The sequence below is a fragment of the Struthio camelus genome, chromosome 14 (genome assembly GCF_040807025.1).
Source record: "Struthio camelus isolate bStrCam1 chromosome 14, bStrCam1.hap1, whole genome shotgun sequence".
Taxonomy (NCBI): domain Eukaryota; kingdom Metazoa; phylum Chordata; class Aves; order Struthioniformes; family Struthionidae; genus Struthio; species Struthio camelus.
Window position 1 is genome coordinate 21,785,915 of NC_090955.1, and position 17,601 is coordinate 21,803,515.

At 35.4% G+C, this 17,601-nt stretch overlaps 1 protein-coding gene across 13 annotated transcripts in view; it reads left to right on the forward strand.

The window, feature by feature from the left end:
• Window positions 1–17,601, forward strand: part of CENPP (centromere protein P) — a 160,555-nt gene that overhangs the window by 314 nt on the left and 142,640 nt on the right. For 7 of the 13 annotated variants that reach the window (XM_009688107.2, XM_068907471.1, XM_068907478.1 and 4 more), the window contains exons 2-6: window positions 1,840–1,994; window positions 2,800–2,957; window positions 3,283–3,371; window positions 7,497–7,585; window positions 13,439–13,535. In XM_009688107.2, the coding sequence (XP_009686402.2) occupies window positions 1,858–1,994; window positions 2,800–2,957; window positions 3,283–3,371; window positions 7,497–7,585; window positions 13,439–13,535 (570 nt within the window). In that variant the 5' untranslated portion in view covers window positions 1,840–1,857. Of the gene's footprint in view, window positions 1–35; window positions 415–1,839; window positions 1,995–2,799; window positions 2,958–3,282; window positions 3,372–7,496; window positions 7,586–13,438; window positions 13,536–17,601 lie in introns of those variants that run through there. The other 6 variants (XM_068907469.1, XM_068907477.1, XM_068907468.1 and 3 more) reach the window with 4 other exon arrangements.

The following is a 17,601-nucleotide window of genomic DNA, read 5'->3' on the forward strand; positions in this document are numbered from 1 at the left end:
TGGCAGCGGCTGTGGCAGCGCCCGGGGGCGCCGCCGGGCCGTTGGGCGCGCAGTTCGAAGGCGCCGCTGGCCTGGGCGCGCGCGCGCGGCCGTTGGGCGGGGGGCGCCGCCGGTGTGAGGGGGCGGCGGGGCAGCCGGCGGCACCTGCGAGCCGCGGCCTGTCCGGAGCGGTTTTCCGGCTGCCTCCTGCTAAGGATTTTAAGGCTAGACGCCAAGTAGGCAAAGGCGAAAAAAACCCACCAGTTCGTTTCCCACAAATTCTTGACCGCTTTTCCCAGCTTTTCTTGGCGAGGAGGCAGCGTATACGGGAGGTGCGCAGGTGTATACGGGTGTATACGGGAAGGTGCGTGGAAGTTTCTGACCTGTAGCGTTGAAGCACAAACACGTGTGTGTGTGTGTGCGCGCACGTTTAGTGTGAGTAGAAAATTAATTTTCTATTTTACCTATTCAATTAAAAGTAGATTTCTTTTCTTCTGGGGATATCCTGTTTGAAACTAGAGGTGGTCTTTGAATCTTCTACGATCTGGTAAAATTACTTAAGTTAAAGTGGTTGTAAGTGGTGCCTGTGCTCTATTACCGTTTTCAAAAGAGCTAACCGCTGAGAGGGATTAGCCGACAACCTGCTTCAGAGTCTTGGCAATTTCTTTTCTCCAGTTACTCCAGAATGCAGTTAAAACTTTCTTCAATATATTCTCAGATAAATAAAACTAGGAGAATGTATTAAAAACTTATATTTCTTGTCCCTGCTAGTCTTGTTTGTTGTCACACGTGGCATACATGTGTTTTAAAATTTCAGAGAAAGTTCGTGACAGGGCACAGTCACTGGTTCTTTGATGGCATTTAATGTTTTCTTTGTTGCTAAATAAGCTTTTAATGCTAAATATGTTTTGAGTATTGTTTTTGTGTGTAAAACATAATCCGTATTTTCAGATGCTGTTCTGATGCTGTTCTGATGCAAAGAACCGACTAAAAATGACTTTGACTTGCACTCAATCCCTGATTTATTTTTTTGCATTTGGAGGTTATGTAGTTATTTGTGTCTTAAAATTAGTCTGTTTACTAAATTTAGATTCATTTAAGTCTTTCAGCAACTAACGCAATAAAACCCACCTTTTTTCCAATCTGCTACCTGTTTTGGAGAAAATTCTACTTTTTTTTTTCTTTGTATTTTTCTGTTACGTAAAGTCGGTGCTCAGAAACTTGTTCTTCCTCAGTCTTTTGCTAATATCTAGTAGCTTCTTATGGCTGTCACTGGAAGTAGAATCTTTCCTATTTATAATGCTTTTAGCAGAATGAGTTATCATGTTATTTAGGAAACCTAATTTCAGGCAGAATTATATTGCATGGAAAAAGCAGCCTTTCTGCCCTTGTTATATTTGCTTGCAGACCATTGCCTTTATAAATGGACTTTTCCATGGTTTTAGTAGGAATTATATGGAAGAAAAAGTACTATAGCATCAATTGCTTGCCTCTTGCCCTAATCTTGTTTTCAGATCGATGACAATTTCTGTGGATTTTAGTTGCTGAGGATCAAGGTTTATACATTCGTTTAATCTTCCATAGCAAATAGGACCTTGTGGCTCTCTTCATAGAATTCTTTAAGATGTTGTTAATTACTGCATTTATCAGTCGCTAGGAATATTTAACAACTGTATCTATCACTTTTTCAGTTTTCAAAAATCATAAGATATAAGTGAATCCTCTCATTTTAAGTAGAGGGGGAAGATAAACAGTTTCCTAATGTTATATTTGCCTTTTTAAAATTAATTCATTGGATAAAAATAATAGTTTTTTGATTTTTTTTTAATCTAAGTAGTATACTTATTTTGTTTTATCTAGTAACATTGATTCTGAGAAATGGAGAACAGCATTTATCAAGTTTATGAAGATGAAATTCAGTCGTTGGAAGAAGAAATTAAAATTTTGACTGAAAAGTATGAAGATGGCCAACAGGAATCCACATTTTTTTCTGATGAGGAGATACTAATGTCAATGTATGAATTTTTAACATGTTGGATTAATATTAATGTTTCTTTACCCAAGTTATTCAGATGAAGCTTCTGCCTCTATTTTGTGGCATTAGGACTTTCCCTATGTTATTTTTACAGTGCCTAGTATAATGCAGAACTCCTTTAGGACAAGGGTTATATATGCTAAAGGAATATAAATAGTAAGTAAATAGTTCATTTCTTTTTACTGCCTTTTTTTTTTTTTTTTAAAGCAATCATAGTGGTCAAAGCACAATATCCAATACATTACAGTGTGGACCTTGCAAAGCTGTTGGCTGCAAAGGCCATGTTTTCCGTGAGGTAGCATGAAACAGGTCAATGCACATTATTGTTTAAAAAAAGGAGGAAAAAAAAAGGCTAGAGGGACGAGTTGCTAGCTGTAAGCTAAGGAAGTGCTGCTTTGGGGCTTTTTATTTACGTTACTTAAGTGATATTGCATAGGAAATATATTCTCTATAGATAATGTAGGTCATTTAGATATAACAATGAGCTGTGATACTTTTAATAATGTTCCTCTGAGTGGATGTGGGCATCTCATAACTTAAAATAAAGGCTGTGTCTACATGGCAGTGATCCTTAAGATACCTAGAATAGTTCCCAGTAGCTAATGTTCCCAGTAATATGGTCTAATTGATATGTGACTCACTGAAAACTGATCTTGGTCTAAAAGCTGTCACACCACAACATTCCAAAATCCTTTTATTTTTACTATGTTGCTGTGCTGACGTGATAAAACATGCTCTTATATCTCAGTCTTTTGCCCTTTTATTTTTTTTGTTTTTGATTACAGCAAGTCATTCCAAAGAGAATTTCAGGGCGAGTCGAAGGGACGTGAGTCTCCGTCAGACCTGAAAGCTCAACTTGAAGGTCTAGAAACAGATCTCTCCTTTTTAATGAAGTTTACTGGTATTTGGCTCACAAGTCATTCCAAGAAAACCGTGGAAAAAAGTAAGCATTTGTCTGTTGTTTAGTGATGCTATACCCTGCATTCTGTTTCAGTTTTAGATTTGCAGATACATATTGTAATTCCACTTTCAACATTAGCAGAAAAAGAATTGAATGTCAAAGTAATTACCTTTCTGATAAATGTAGTGCTTTGCATAGCGAGAAAGCGAAAGACTATCGCAAAATTAGCTTTTTTTCTTAATGTGTTTCGCTTAGCTTCGTGGTTTATATAATACTCAATATCAGTTGGTACTTTAACTGTGAGTAACAGAAGAAATGCAATAATCAAGTATTAATCAAGCATTTTGTTTACTTTCGCTTATAACAGCTGGGAGCAGAACAATACAGAGGCACAGATTATCAGGAAATTGCCACTCCCTGCCTTTTCAATTGGAGTTTCAGCTTCTTGAAATAAAGGTAATGATCAATGTATGTTTAAAGAAAGAAGTAAGCAAACAAAACTTAAAGTGGATAAGTGTTAATATTTACTTCTTCACTTGAGATCTTTAATATTTCATCTTTTTGGTTGCCTGAGTCTTCTATGTCTAAGCCTTTGTGGGTGGCTGTTTGTTTATAGCAGCTAGACCCAACTTCCAGCTTTCCATGATTCGATGTGCACCCAAGCAAAATAGCTCTGGACACCAGGGTCTACATCCAGTAATGAAATTCTTATTGCGTTCTTCTATAGTCAGGTATTTTGTTTTGGACACTGGAAAATTCCAAAACCCACCTGTTCTAATGGAACTTAGGAAAAACTAAAACATTACAAACCTGAACAACTGCTTTATTTTGTTGATGTGTGTTGTGGGTTTTTTTTTTAATTATTTTTTTAAACTTTGGTTATCATCTCACTTGGTTAGTGTGAGTAACTGTTACATCCTTAAACTAGTGATTGCAGATATTTTTTGCAAGGAAACACTTTTGTCAGAATTCTTGGCATAGAATCTAAAATGATAAACAGTGGAAAACAGCTGCTACTCAAAACTATAGTGTTTTGACATCAGGGAATTTTCTTCTCAAGCAAACTTGATTTTGAACTTTAAAGGCAGGTTGTAAATGGAGAGCCTTTAGAAATGGTGCTATTAAAAACCACCTGGCTAAGGGAAGGTGTTCTTCCTAATCTTAAGAAAGCCATTGTGAAATTAGGAAATTAATATTTAGGTGTTCACATATGGACTGTATAATTCTGGGCAGCATAATTCCTAACTGCAAAAGCTCACTGGAATGAAGTTATTCTGCAACCTCTGAAGCCCATGCACGACTTAAAATTTGTAGTCGTGGTGATATCATTTTAGGATTTGCTTGTAAAACTGCATTTAACTTTGAGCCTGGAAATAGCTTGGATCAATCATGGGACTTGGTTGCATTACTGCTTATTTATCCTTTGCACGCTCCTGCAGAATGATGAAGTTTACCACTATACACTTAACTTAATGGAGTGATGATGAATAATTTGATGCTAAGTTTATTTAAATACTTAAAATTATCTTGAAATATTCATGATCCTTAAATCCACAGTACCATTAGATGGCAGTACTTATCTACTTAATGCCTAAAACTGTAATGCTTCAGTGCTGATGACACAGTTTATTTCTTTGAGAGTAGGTGATATGTAGAGTAGCAGATATTTAAAAAAAGAAAATTACCAACCAAACAAAAACTTTCAGTGGAAAAATAATAATTTTGAGTTAATTTTTTACCTGAATTTGGTTAAAAATATGTGGTACCCATAGTGTGCAATTTAAATCATAATACAGACAAGGTATCAATTTGCCACAAGTTAATAAATTCTGAATCTCTGGTATTTTTTTCATCTCTATCGTATTGGTCATGGAGATGTTCTGAAAATTGGTAAGTTAGCTATGCAGACACTAATGCAGAGTATAGTTTTTATTTGTGCCATAAGAGACAAATTTTATTATTTATTTTTGATGTTGCATACCCAAGTCGAGAAGTATATTTACTGTTTTAAATATTTATTTCTGTTTCTTTGTATGGCTTCTGTGATTTTATATGAACTGGAATGATATCAAAAGTTTTGCATTTACTTGCAGTGGTACTGTTACAGCTATTGTACAAATCATAACTTAAATGGTTTGATTAGAGTTGTAAAATTCAACCAATTGTATTTCATTAACGTGCAGTTCTGTCTTTCATTTTGTTTAGAACTAATTAAAGCAGATAGATTTTTGAAAGAATTTAATAGTTCTAAAATTAAAGGGTTGTATTTTTAAGGCCTGCAGGCTTGTAATTCGTATAATTAAAAAAAAATGTTCTGTCTCATTTCTTCATAAGGAAAAATATGTCTCTCAACTAGAATGTTATGAATTCCATTCACACATTTTTGCCTAGTTCTAGCTGGCTATTTCTGTTTTGTAGAAGAAGTGGCAAGTTACATTGGTTTTGCTACGGACCTCATATGCTGTGCATGTCATCCTACACAGAAGTCAATGGGTCCTCTGTGTGGATGCAGAGGTCTGCCTCCATAGCGCTCAAGGTTGCGACTTGAGGCCGGAACACTAAAACTGGGAAACTTAGCTAAAAATTTTTTATCCCTCAAGCTTCTTGCCTGTAAAGATGGAGAATTATGTATGCCTGTTTTGGAAGGCATGAGGCTGACAGCAGTATATTAAATACCCTGCGTTGAGATCAGCATTGGTAAGATAGTGTAAAGTTGCAACCGGTTTAATCCACCTTGAGAAATAGAAGTAGACAGCTGTTTTGGAGAAACGCTCAATATGTAGCAAATGCATTGGTGTTAGGTGGAAGAGAAACAAGATTTTTTTTCATGCTATTAACTTGATCTGTTTACTTTTATTCAGTAGTCAAATTATTTTACAATTAATTCAGCTCCGTAGCATCTATAATCAAACCAGTTGATACACAATACAAAATTTTACAGTAACAAATTGTTCTTGTAACTGTCTCTAATTTAGTCTTGAACAAAATGTTAAATGTCATTAATGTTAAAAGCTGTTTTCCAGGATATAACTGTAGAAAGGATAGCCAGATCTGAGTTCACTCTGACTAGCTTTGAGCGCCCAAAATTACATCTATTATTGTGCTACTGGTCACTCACTACCTGACCAATATTGCTTCTTAGTAGGTTCTGTAGTTTTGGCACAGTTTAAGACTAGCGTATAGTTTATATACCAGAGTTGACTGTTTTGGCAGCTTGGAGTGAGAAGCAGCTCCCATCTGCTCACACTTGTGCAGAGGAGGATGCTTACAAGTCAAAACATGGATGAAGAAGGCAGTTTAGTATAAAAACACTGTATAATTTTTCTCTTATTGTTAGGAGAGGACATGTTCAATTAGCTTGAAAATCTGACAAAACAAGTCTAAAACTGTTGAGAAAGTAATCATTCAATAAAAGTTGCTTTCTTTTCAGGAGCTTTCCTGAATCTTCTGAATCTCCTGAATTCCTAAATCTTACTTTTATTTGACCCCAAGATGGCGTCTTGACGTATGTTAGAATCAGTTCGTGAAAAGCTAGTTTTCTTGAAAGGCAGCCTATTAGCTTGTAACTGCTAGCAGCTTCTTTACAACTCCATGCCCGTGTTGAGTCTCTTGCTCTGAATTTAAATGACTTTTCCTGATGTTACTTACTCAGTCCACTAAATTTTTGTAGCGTCTTGGCTCATTTTTTCCATCTTTACTTATGGCAACGTTAGCAGTGCTACTGTCCAACTGGTACTACGGATTGTTGTGGTATACTTGGGTTTGACTCCAGCTTGTCCATTAAGCTTGTTTCCTCTGTGTTACTATTCCGGTTTGGTCATAGTGACTGGATATAGGAAAAACAAAGTACGACGTCTCCGGTATAATATGAAGCATTCACTGCGGTCTTCAAGCTATGTTTTTAAATCTTTTCATTCACTTTTGTTTAACATGTTGGTCTAGTGTGTTCAAAAATGTGAAATAAAAATAAATATTTTGTGGTCTCATTTCTACTATTTGAACACCTTTTGTTAATGTTTTTTATAGCTCATTAGATACTGTAATTTGAAAACATATTAACTTTGTAATGTCATGCAGATATCCTTGAGTAGTAATTATTATTGTAAAAAAGGATAAGAATTTGAGATACAACTGGAAGTTGTAACATAAATAAAAGGAAAACTAGCATTTTTTTTTTTAAACTTACGATAACATTCTTATGCTTTTTGGATGAAACGTTATTACGTTTGACTTTTCTGCTTTAAATGATGGCTAGGAGTTGTGTTGGAAAATGATGAGAAACTTAAAGAAGTAGAGGTGACATGGAAGGAAGATGATGATCCTCTCTTATATAAGTCTTCCTTTATATATGTGTATTCTCTGTGCAGAACAGTTCGGGTATTTCTCCAAAAGCCTCATTCCCTTGATAATACTGATATTGTTAAAATGAAATAAAATGTTTAGATAAACTGTACTTCAAAAAATGCTATTTTAAGAATTTTTGCAGTTAGCAGCATTTACATATATATGTCTTATCTGCTATTAATTTTTTTCTTTATTGAAGAAATTTCTTGGATAAGCATTGTTATTTCTCTAATCTAGAACAAAGAGAGCGTGTCTGCTGTTATTACTGATCTCAACATTATAATGGAATCTGGGGAATATTCAAGTGTAAGCAAATTTGTGTCCAGGTAAGGTGTTTTTTGTTTGTTTAAGGGAAGTTATTGTATGGGTTATCTGATACTAAACACAGTATTGAGCTTTTCATATTAAGTCACTTTCTTTGCCTAGTAACATGTTATCAGCCCTATCTAAACTTCATATCCCTTGGCTGTATTCTCCAGGAGAGATGTTGAAATGAATGTAGTTTTTAAGGCTTGAAAAGACCATTATGAATTCATGTAAAACAGAAACAGGTTTTTTTGATGATAATATATTCTAGCTGTTTGGAATTCTTTGGTTCAGAGAAACGTATGCGTGTGGGTGAGTAATGGCGAAAGTGTACATTCAAAATCCCTCTCCAGTACTTGCCTGTTTCTAATTCTCTGCTCACCACACCATTTCCTTTTCTTATCTCAGGATTTCTTCCACAGATGTTTTGAAAAAGGTAGACGATAATAATTAAAACAACTGGAATAGTGTGTGTGTGCAGTGGCTTAAGAAAATATACATACTAAAACTCTCAAGCATGTGACTACATATTATATTTTAAATTATTTTCTGGGAGACATCAGCTTCTTTTGATGCACAGGACGAATAATGGTCAACTAATTTCATTTGTCTCCAGTATTCAACTGTGAAATCTGTTAGAAAGCTATTCTGAGAACAATTCTGTTATTTATTAATTAATACTGGGTAGTTGACTTGTATTCTTAATCCTACTCTTTAAATGGTGATTTTTTTAATATATATATATGTGTGTGTATGTGTGTGTATTTATATATGTATATATGTGTATACACACACACACACAAAATTAGATTTGGGGAGGGAGAAGAAAGGCAAATGGGGGCAGGGAGGAGGAAAGGTCTATTACCTGTTATTTCTGGCTTGGTTAGCTTATACTGAGAGGTGAATTTTTCTTGAAGAGATTTAGAATAGCCACACAAATCTCTACCACTGAAGTTAGTGGATTAACTGAGAATGGTAGCTGACCACTCACTGAGAAACAGGATTTAGAAGAGGAGATGATCCTGTGTTTTCACAACTATTTTCCAACAGAAGTGTGTTGGAACTTAATAGTAATACTGGCAAGGAATGCCTTGAAGTAGTGGCAGCTTGATTTCACCCTAGCTTGAGCACTCATGTGCCTGTCTCATCACTATCCTGGACCTTTTCCATGTTATAACAGTATTCTTTAGTAAGTGTACATTTTCACAAATGGCATAAGACGAGTTAAGGCCTTGCTGTCACTAAAGAAAGCATTTCTATTCTCTCCTTAGCAAATATTTGCAGCTTCCATCTGTTATTCCTTGCGTTAGTGTATGTACTTGGGAAGCCACATGGCTGGTAGGATCAGCGTAGTCATTTGGTTGAAAAAATAATTTGACAACCCCCTCTTCCCCTCACCCCCCACCAAATATGTCCACTCTGTTGGATGACTTACTGATTTAATATGTCCTGCAGCTTCATGATACTTAGTGCTGTTCTAAGTCAGAAAGTACGTGGCAGAGTGGGGATGATGTTGGCAGTGTCTGTTTTGACAGCAACCACCATTAGATTGGTTCAATCTGATTGTAAAATCTCTCTTTATGACTTCTTTTCTCAGTCCCCTTGTTCAGCTAGTTCCAGTTTCTTGCTTTAAGTCACAGTCACAGTCCCCTCTTTCAGTCTTTGCCGAATTAGTCCTTTATTCTTCACTCCACCAGCTGCTCTCAGAATCTTGGTTCCCACCTCTTCCCTACCTCTCTCTCCGTTCCTTGGCTAACTGAATCTGCTTTCGCTCTGTATTGTTCTTTCTTTTCAGACTCCATGTTCTTTTGACCCCATCAGTTTCTGTTTCCTTCTGTCAATTCCCTGCAAGTTTTCTTTTGCGTCCTTGGCCTAGTCTTGCCAAATCCATTGTCTTACTCTGTTCTATCTGGTGGCCCGAATTTTTTTTTTCTCTTCAGCATTCTAATTTTTTGGCTTCATTTGTCATAATGCATGAAAAAAAGGGGGTCTTTAATAGCAGGAGAGTTCCAAACTTGGCAGGCAGTTGTAATTCCCAAGCCCGTTCTGCTTTGGAAGAAAATAGAAATGTTAGAGCACTTGAAATAACACATTTTTAAAGGAAGCAAAATTCAGCAGTTTTGTTTATTTTCAACCAGGTACTGCTGCAATATATAATTTAAAAAGACCTACAGTTCTTTAAACGTACGCAATAAAATGTGTATGCAAATGGCATTACAATATTCGTTCTTCTGTTTTTGAACTTTACTTGAGCCCCCTTGGCACCCGTTATCAATTGTGGTATATACTTCTAGCGTTGAGGACTGCGATATCTGTAAAAATCCTGTTGGTAGTCTTTCTTTTAGACTTGATTTCCCACTACTTAATTGGGATAGTTAACTATTGCATGATCATGTAATCAAAGAGAAGGGGTTTTTGGACAGTGTGAGAACTGCTCCTACTTTTTACTAATTAAAATTTAACTGTCAAAGTAAAGGATTTGTAAAATGTCTACTTTATATTAAACATTCCATGGATTAAGTATCTTGGAAGTGAAGGAAACATGCACAGCTGTAAGAATCATTCCTTGGTTTTATGTCCTAGTGCAAGAAATCTTACTGCTTAGAGTTAAAATAGATTTCCCCTCTTAAAATAACAAAAGGAGCTTATTCCTTTTACAGTAGTTAAGGTTTTTTTATATACTTTTGTATTGTGTTGATGATGATACTTTGTAAAACTGAAATGGTATTTGGGTAGGAGCATGTGATTTAACCTGATACATAGTTCCTTTCTGTCACAAAATACTTTTTGCTGTTTTTGGATTACTTCTCTGTAACATGCATGTTAGCTTTGGAGATCAGTATTTTCCACTCCTCGTAGATTTTTTTTTTTTTTTTGAACGCTCTAGTGACATTTTGTAATGTTTAATTTTTTCCAAAAACAGGCTAAAGAGGCTTAAGTTTTAACATACGCTTTCATAGTGCATAGTTATTTTGTTCTAGAAGTATTTTTGGCGTTCTAGGATTTATGGTGGTTGGCTACAGCATTTAAAAGCAATAATAGTACTGCTGAGGAATGAGGCTAATTTTGGCTAATTAGGATTTTATCTAATCTAGACCCAGTATTGTTGGTCTGTGAGAAGTTTAAGTATTTTTACCACAGATATTTCCTTTGCTCCCCTAGCAACGCAGAACAGCATTTATGTTACATATGCCTATCCACACCAAAACAGATCCCTCCCCCCTGCCCCCTAAGTACTGAATCCAGTTTGCTATCTTAAACTTAGCCAGCTTTGAATCTGTACATGAGACACCTATATGCTCGGGTATAACCAGTCCCATACATCATATCTCTTATTTCAAAAATTATTACCTATTTTGAAACAGAGTTCTCTGCGTAAATTGATGTTTATATTCTGCAATACAATTCAAAATAATCTTTTGCCTATGTTAATGTAATTTGTTTCTCAGTTCTCCTTCACACCAGATATAGCTGTTCCACTTGATCCAATTACCCGATGCCAATTTTTTTTTCTTGCCTTTTTTTCTTAAAGCTGTGTTTTTATGTTTCATTTTTGCATCAACTTCTAGTCTGCCAATAGCAGCTTTGATACTCGCTGTAGTCTCCTCTTCTCAGGAATATGCCTATGCCTTTTGCACATTGCCTTTTACATTTGAAACTGATTCTCTGAACTTGTTGGCCAAAATTATCCCTCTCTCTGGGTGATCTAGCCGTAAAAATCTCCATCTGCTATATTGCCTAAAGAGGAGTCAGAGAGGAGAAAAGAAAAATAAACTAAAACAATGCTAAAACAGTAGGTGACTAACAGTTAAAACTGACAGTTGCTTAGATACCTCTCCTTACCCCTGGTTTTAATCTTCTTTTAAACTATATAAAACTGGATAATTCATCAAAATCACGAAGTTTTTTTTTTTAAGCTTTTTTTTTAAAGTATGTAGCTTTGTGACAAAATTTGATATTGCCTCCTTTCACATATGTAGATTTTTTAAAGACGTACTGCAGTATGTTTAGAATCACGTTCACTAGACGGTGAGATGTGGGCAGTCATTACTATGTCCGTATTTTTACTGTTCTATGGGTAGATTTTTATATGCCAAATTATTAGTTACCGTTAAAAAAGCTGTTCAGAACACAGAGCTAGTCAGCTATTGGAAATCAGCATCTGTCTCCTTCGTTTCAGGGACTCAGTTTTTACTGTGCTGGCAGCATTTTTTTCTCTCTTGGCCTGCTTTTGTTGGCAGTTGTGGCTAGCTTTGGTAACTTCCTTTAATGATGCTGTTCTTTCGAGGCTAGCATAAAACATGTTTGGCTTTTCTTTTACATTTTCAATATCTGAATGAAGTTCACATATTTTTCCCAGTTTATGCTTATGTAATATGTTGGGGTTGCCATTCTTGTATAACAAGCGAATTTGGATCTGAGACAAAATTTTCTCTTGAATTGCCGAAATGACTTGGTAATACACTTTTGCAACCGTTCTGCTAATAGCTTTAAGTTTCTGCTCTCAGGTGTTCTGAAAATCCAAAAAAGAATTGCTAATCTGAAACAGGAAAGACTTTAAAAGTCAAATTTACCTGTGCAATGTCTGTATCTGGGTTCAGCTCCTCTGTAACTTTCTGAAATGATCCAGAATAAATGTCAGATATCTTCAAGATCTTTCCAGGCAGATTATGTAAATCTGTAAAGTCCTGTGTTAGTAACTGAAATAAATCTTTATATTTTCAAAGCAGTGTTTTGTCAGGTATCTTTTGACAATAGCTACTGATCTGTTCCATTTGACTGTGGCTTCATATCAACAATGACATAAGGATTTGTCACCCTTATGATTGAAGAATCTTGTCGCTTTGGGTGTCTGACACTCAAATTCTCTTAGTTGTTTTCTTGGCTTTAGTGGATTTTTTGAGTTCTTAGGCACAAGTCTTCAGTCAACGCTGCTCATCCTTTGCAAGTGTTCCTGCTCCCTTCCATCTGCAATGCTGGATGGATGGTTTGTTATTTGGCAAATTCTATCCTCCTACGTTCTCTTCTGTCTGTCCTCTGTCCTGATCTCATTTACAATCTAATACATTATTAGGATTTTGAAGAATAGAGATTTTTGTTCCTTTTCCTTAAAGAGAAAACCCCCCAAACCAGCTCCCCACTTGCATTCTCTAATCTGTTTTTGGATACAGTTCTGCCTCATATTCTTCCTTTGATTAACACATATATACAGGCTTCTCAGTCACAGAATTGTGTGCCTCTTATCCCTCTGTTATCAAGAATATGACTGTCTTCCATAATGGCAGATAAATCAAGATTTAGTTGTATGCCAAAAGATTTATTTTAAATCTAACATACCATGTATGATTTAGTGAACAGACTATCTTGCTTACTGCAGTTTCAAGGTCAGTCTTGCAAAGTTGAATGTAGTGCAGGCAGAGGTAGACAATAAATGTCAATCAAAGATTTGGCTGAGTACAACAAAAAACACAGGAATACGTGATATATAGTGATGTAGTTTGGAAAATCTTACCAGTTTTGCAGGTTAAAGTTTTATTATATAATACCTTGGAATTTGCAAAATAAGAGTATTGGAGGAAAAACCATAAAGTCCAAATAACATTTTACAGGAGGACTGTTTGAATTTACTGAGTTATTTCGTGTTACATATAGGGCTAATTTTATTACTGCTTGTTTTTCCTGAGGAATTCTTCAGTTATTTCAATATCTACAGCTTTTTTTTTGGTCAGTTTTTTTTTTTTTTTGTAAATTCTGACTTAGAAATTGAATAATATTAATTACAGAGTCTGTAGGGGAAAATTGCAACTTTTGGGCTTTAGAATTGATACTTCTGCTTAATATTGTTTAGGATAAAAGATATTTTTGTTCTGCAGCACTGAAGAACATGGAAATCTTTTGCAGTTTTTCAGGAGCCTTTCATCTTATGCTGAGTGGTATGAACATCGTAGATGCACCTTCCTACATTTCAAGGTAGTGTCTGTCAAGCCTTTCTATGCTCCATTTGGCTCTTTAAAGTGTTTATTGTGAACAGCAAAATTTTAAGACAGAGGAACAAAGGTAAAAGTAGCATTCTTCAGTGGAGTAGTATAATCTTGATTTTTGTATTTTTTTTAACTTTAATACATACTTGGAAGTGGAGGAGAACGGAACATTACCAAAAGGCTTTTGTGTTTAAGGGACATACCAAAGCAAGTGCGCTTACAAGGTATTTGGATTGATTTTTATCATACTATTGCTCATGTTCTTGTCAGTATGAGGGAAATGAATGTATGTGGCTTTTATGTGGAGGAGGAAGCCAGTTTTTCATTGGAACTGTGTTTCATTTGAACAAAAAGAGAAAAGAAAAAAGAAATCAAAAGAAAACGACGTTTATAGTCTTTAGTATTTAAATGTTAGTTTTGATGGGCTAGATCTGTGTGTTTTGAAAGAGTGACGGCATATGTTTGGGAGACGGCACCTCCAGTTCTGAAAGGTTTTATTTGAATAAGAGAGAAACTGTTCCTTGCACTCAACTGGGAAACAGTAGTTGAATTTAGTTCCGAATTACCGTTATTTGACTTGTTTGCTCTGTCTTGTCCGGGCTTTAAGTATTCCTCAGGTAAAAGTATTATAGTCTTACCAACACAGCACATCATATATGATGACTGGTAATGTTAGCAGAGGATGTTTAGCTACTTTGTTTTATGTATAAAAAATATATGAAAGTGTGCATGCTGCAAACAAAAAAGCTCAGCAAAGCATTAGTACAAAACTTTCTCTGTAACATGATCAATAAACAGAATGGAAGCCTTCCATGTAGAATAATTTTGGATTTCAGATATGTTAGCAGAGTTAACAAGCTATTTTATGTCAGCTAGTCCATGGTAAACTGTGGCTCTTTAGGTAGTCCTCGTGTCTTTGACAAACTCCGGTTACTGTGCCGTTACTGTCATCTAAGACCTTTCGAATAGATACCTGTGACAAATTAGTTGATGCAACTTGCTCCTGTATCTGAAGTGCAAGTTTTTGGTTGCAGGCCTGCAAAATAATTTGTACAATGCAGAGGCTGTCAGTTCCATATGTTAGTGTGCGTGCTCTGTTGCTCTAAGCATTTTTTTGAGATAGAATAAATATATAATAAGACCTGACCTATTCCAAAGACAGAATTTTCCAAATAAAATATTTTTGGTACTCTGGTTAGATTCACTTTTTTTAGGCAGCAATTAGAATTTATGCTTAGAATTTATGCTTACATTTAGAAGAATTTATGCTTTTATCTTTGGTTCTTTAAGGAAAATAAGTAACAGTAATATTCAATTACTGCAATGACTTCAGGAATCTCCACTCTTGCAAGTATAGTTAAAGTACTGTATATAATGGTACATACTTTTTAAAACTGTATACTTATGGGTAAGGGTTTTTTTTAAGCACCAAACATCTAACGTTAGAAAAGTAAAGAATGAAACATCAAAAAGTACATTTAATGAAAGGGTACTTTTTTAGGTTTCATTACTTGCATTGGAAAAGGTTTATATACAATAAAGATGATGATAGTTTGGTATCATATCTAAGAGCGAAGTCGCCTGAATTGACTAGGAGACTGATGCCAAGGGCAGTGCCATTGAAAAGTATTGTGAAAATGGTATAAATTATTGTGATCCTATTAAATTCTCATAAAAACAAAGAAAATGTGTTGGAGTATACTTTGAAGGCATAAGGTTGTATTTTTTTGACTGGACTATCATAGAATGATTCTTAGATGTTTATTATTATTATAGTCTATATGCTTGTTCACTCTTTGAGTGAACAGAAAGTGTTTTCTCCTTTTAAATCGAAACTTTCAGCTGCGGCACACACAAAGGTTTTTCTGACTGTCTTTGCAATATTGTTTTATAGCTCCAAAGCATCAGCTAGTATGGTAATAATCATGGTGATAATTGTTTATTTAACACTCTTGGACATACTAAATAAAACGCACAGTATGCCACTTCTTGTATATTTAGTATAATTCTTTTCCTGTAATATTTTTCTATTGTAGTCAAAACACACCAAGCTTATTTACATGATTTTTATCTACTCCGTTATATGCTCCGCATGGTGCTCATCTCCTTTTCTCATTGTTTTTGCTTTTGTAACTGCTACATAACAGGATGTCATTCACTTCCTTCTGAATGCCATTCTCTTCTCAATGTTCTGTATTTCTATCTGTAGTCAAATTTATGTGTAATATAAACATCTGTTGACAAGAGTAGATCTTTACTATCGCTTTTTCCATCCTTTGAAGATGCATTCAGAGTTGTAGAGTCAGAGTAACCCTGCAAACACTCGCAAACTCTGCCCCATCTTTGCTTTTCAGTGGAAATATGAAGTGGAAAACTGCTTTTGTTCTTGTTATTTTTTGGAGTCTGGTAGGTCTTTCTGAGTTGTGTGCTGGCTTAATCAATTTCTGTTATAAATTAATCAACCAGATTGAAAGAAGTATTAACTTCTGATAATATTAAAAAAAAAAAATCCCATCATCAGCTACATAATAAGCGGAGCTTATCTAATCCTGACTATTGCTGTGTGAGGACTCCCCCCCCCACCCCTAGTGAAATAAAGATTGAGGTAGAGTGCTAAGGGGTTTGTTTGTTTGTTTGTTTTGTGTGACCAGCTTCATTGATGCTCTCTGATCCTTAGATCAGTGGTATAAGCCTTGTGACAGCAGTCACTAAGGTTTATTGGGCAATGGTTCATGAAATAGTTGTGAATTTCACTCATTTTGAAATCCGCTACAGAAATGAAAAAGTAGAAGGGAGCTACATTTGGAGGTGATTTTTAAGTTGGCATGTGCTGTAAGGAAAAGCATTTCTAAAAAAAATTTGTTCAAATTCTGCATATAAAGAATGAAGTGATTTTCATGACAAAAGATATGTGGAGGAGAAGTCACTGAAAAGTCACTTACAAGTTTATCTCAATATTACAGATGCGTTTTCTAAAGTTAATTCTCTCTATGGAAAAAGATACTGCTGAGAAAGGCAAACCATTTGGGGAGGGTCCTTCATATATGATTGAGTATAAGCCTATAAAGAGATTTTATGCCTTCTCATTTCTGGCAGCATTAGAAATAACTTCATATAGAAATATAAGACTTTCTGAGGGCAGAGAGTTAACAAAGGATTCAAAGATTAAATCTAACAACTCAAAGTGCATTCAAAACCAGATTGCTAAGGAGTATATGTGTATCTGTAACTTAATATGTCATGGTAAGTTGTGTGAAAGTGACTAGCAGAGTGCTTTTAATATTTGCATAAAAACAAGTGAATGATCTTACCCAAATATTAACAGTCAACATTTAAAAAAAAAAAAAATCTGTATTCTTTATACTGTATTTTTTCCTACCTGCTTACTAGACTTCAAGTATATAGCCAGATAACTGTAAAGTACTGGAGCGAAAACTTATTTTGGGTGGTTTTTTTGGTTTTGTTTTGTTTTAGCATCTTTTAGTGTAATTTTGTTATGTAAAAAACCCATCAAAACTACCCAGGCTGTTAAGGTACGAATAGGCAGTGCTGTCTATTGTCAGTGTAGAGTAAGAACAGGGAAGATAGCTGCTTTCCCCCCTCCCCCCTTCTGCTTTATTTTCTTCTTCTCATGTATGCAAATTAAGGAGTGATTGAATAATTCAAATAATGGGGGTTTGGGATGGATGACAGTTGCAAGTTTCAAACAAAATTGGACTGTACTGTATTTCTAAAAGTTGACCAATCAGCAGTTTTGTAGTGAGAGTTGTCAAAGTTGCCAAGCGTAACGGTGGTAATGGTGGGATGGATAAATCAGATCAAGGAAAAGAGCTATTTAAAGTATATATTGATTTAACTGTAAGCGAACTTCTACAGAAGGCAGGGACAAGTTTAAGTAGCTGTAGGTAGAGCAAAGTTCACTTGTAAGCATTGTGTGCAGTTGACTATATACTCCCTGACAACGGTGCTTTGGCAGTTGTGGTTTTTTACCCAAACAAGCTAGTCTACAACTTGCATAATGCACTCACGCAGAATCAAGAACTAAGTATACTATT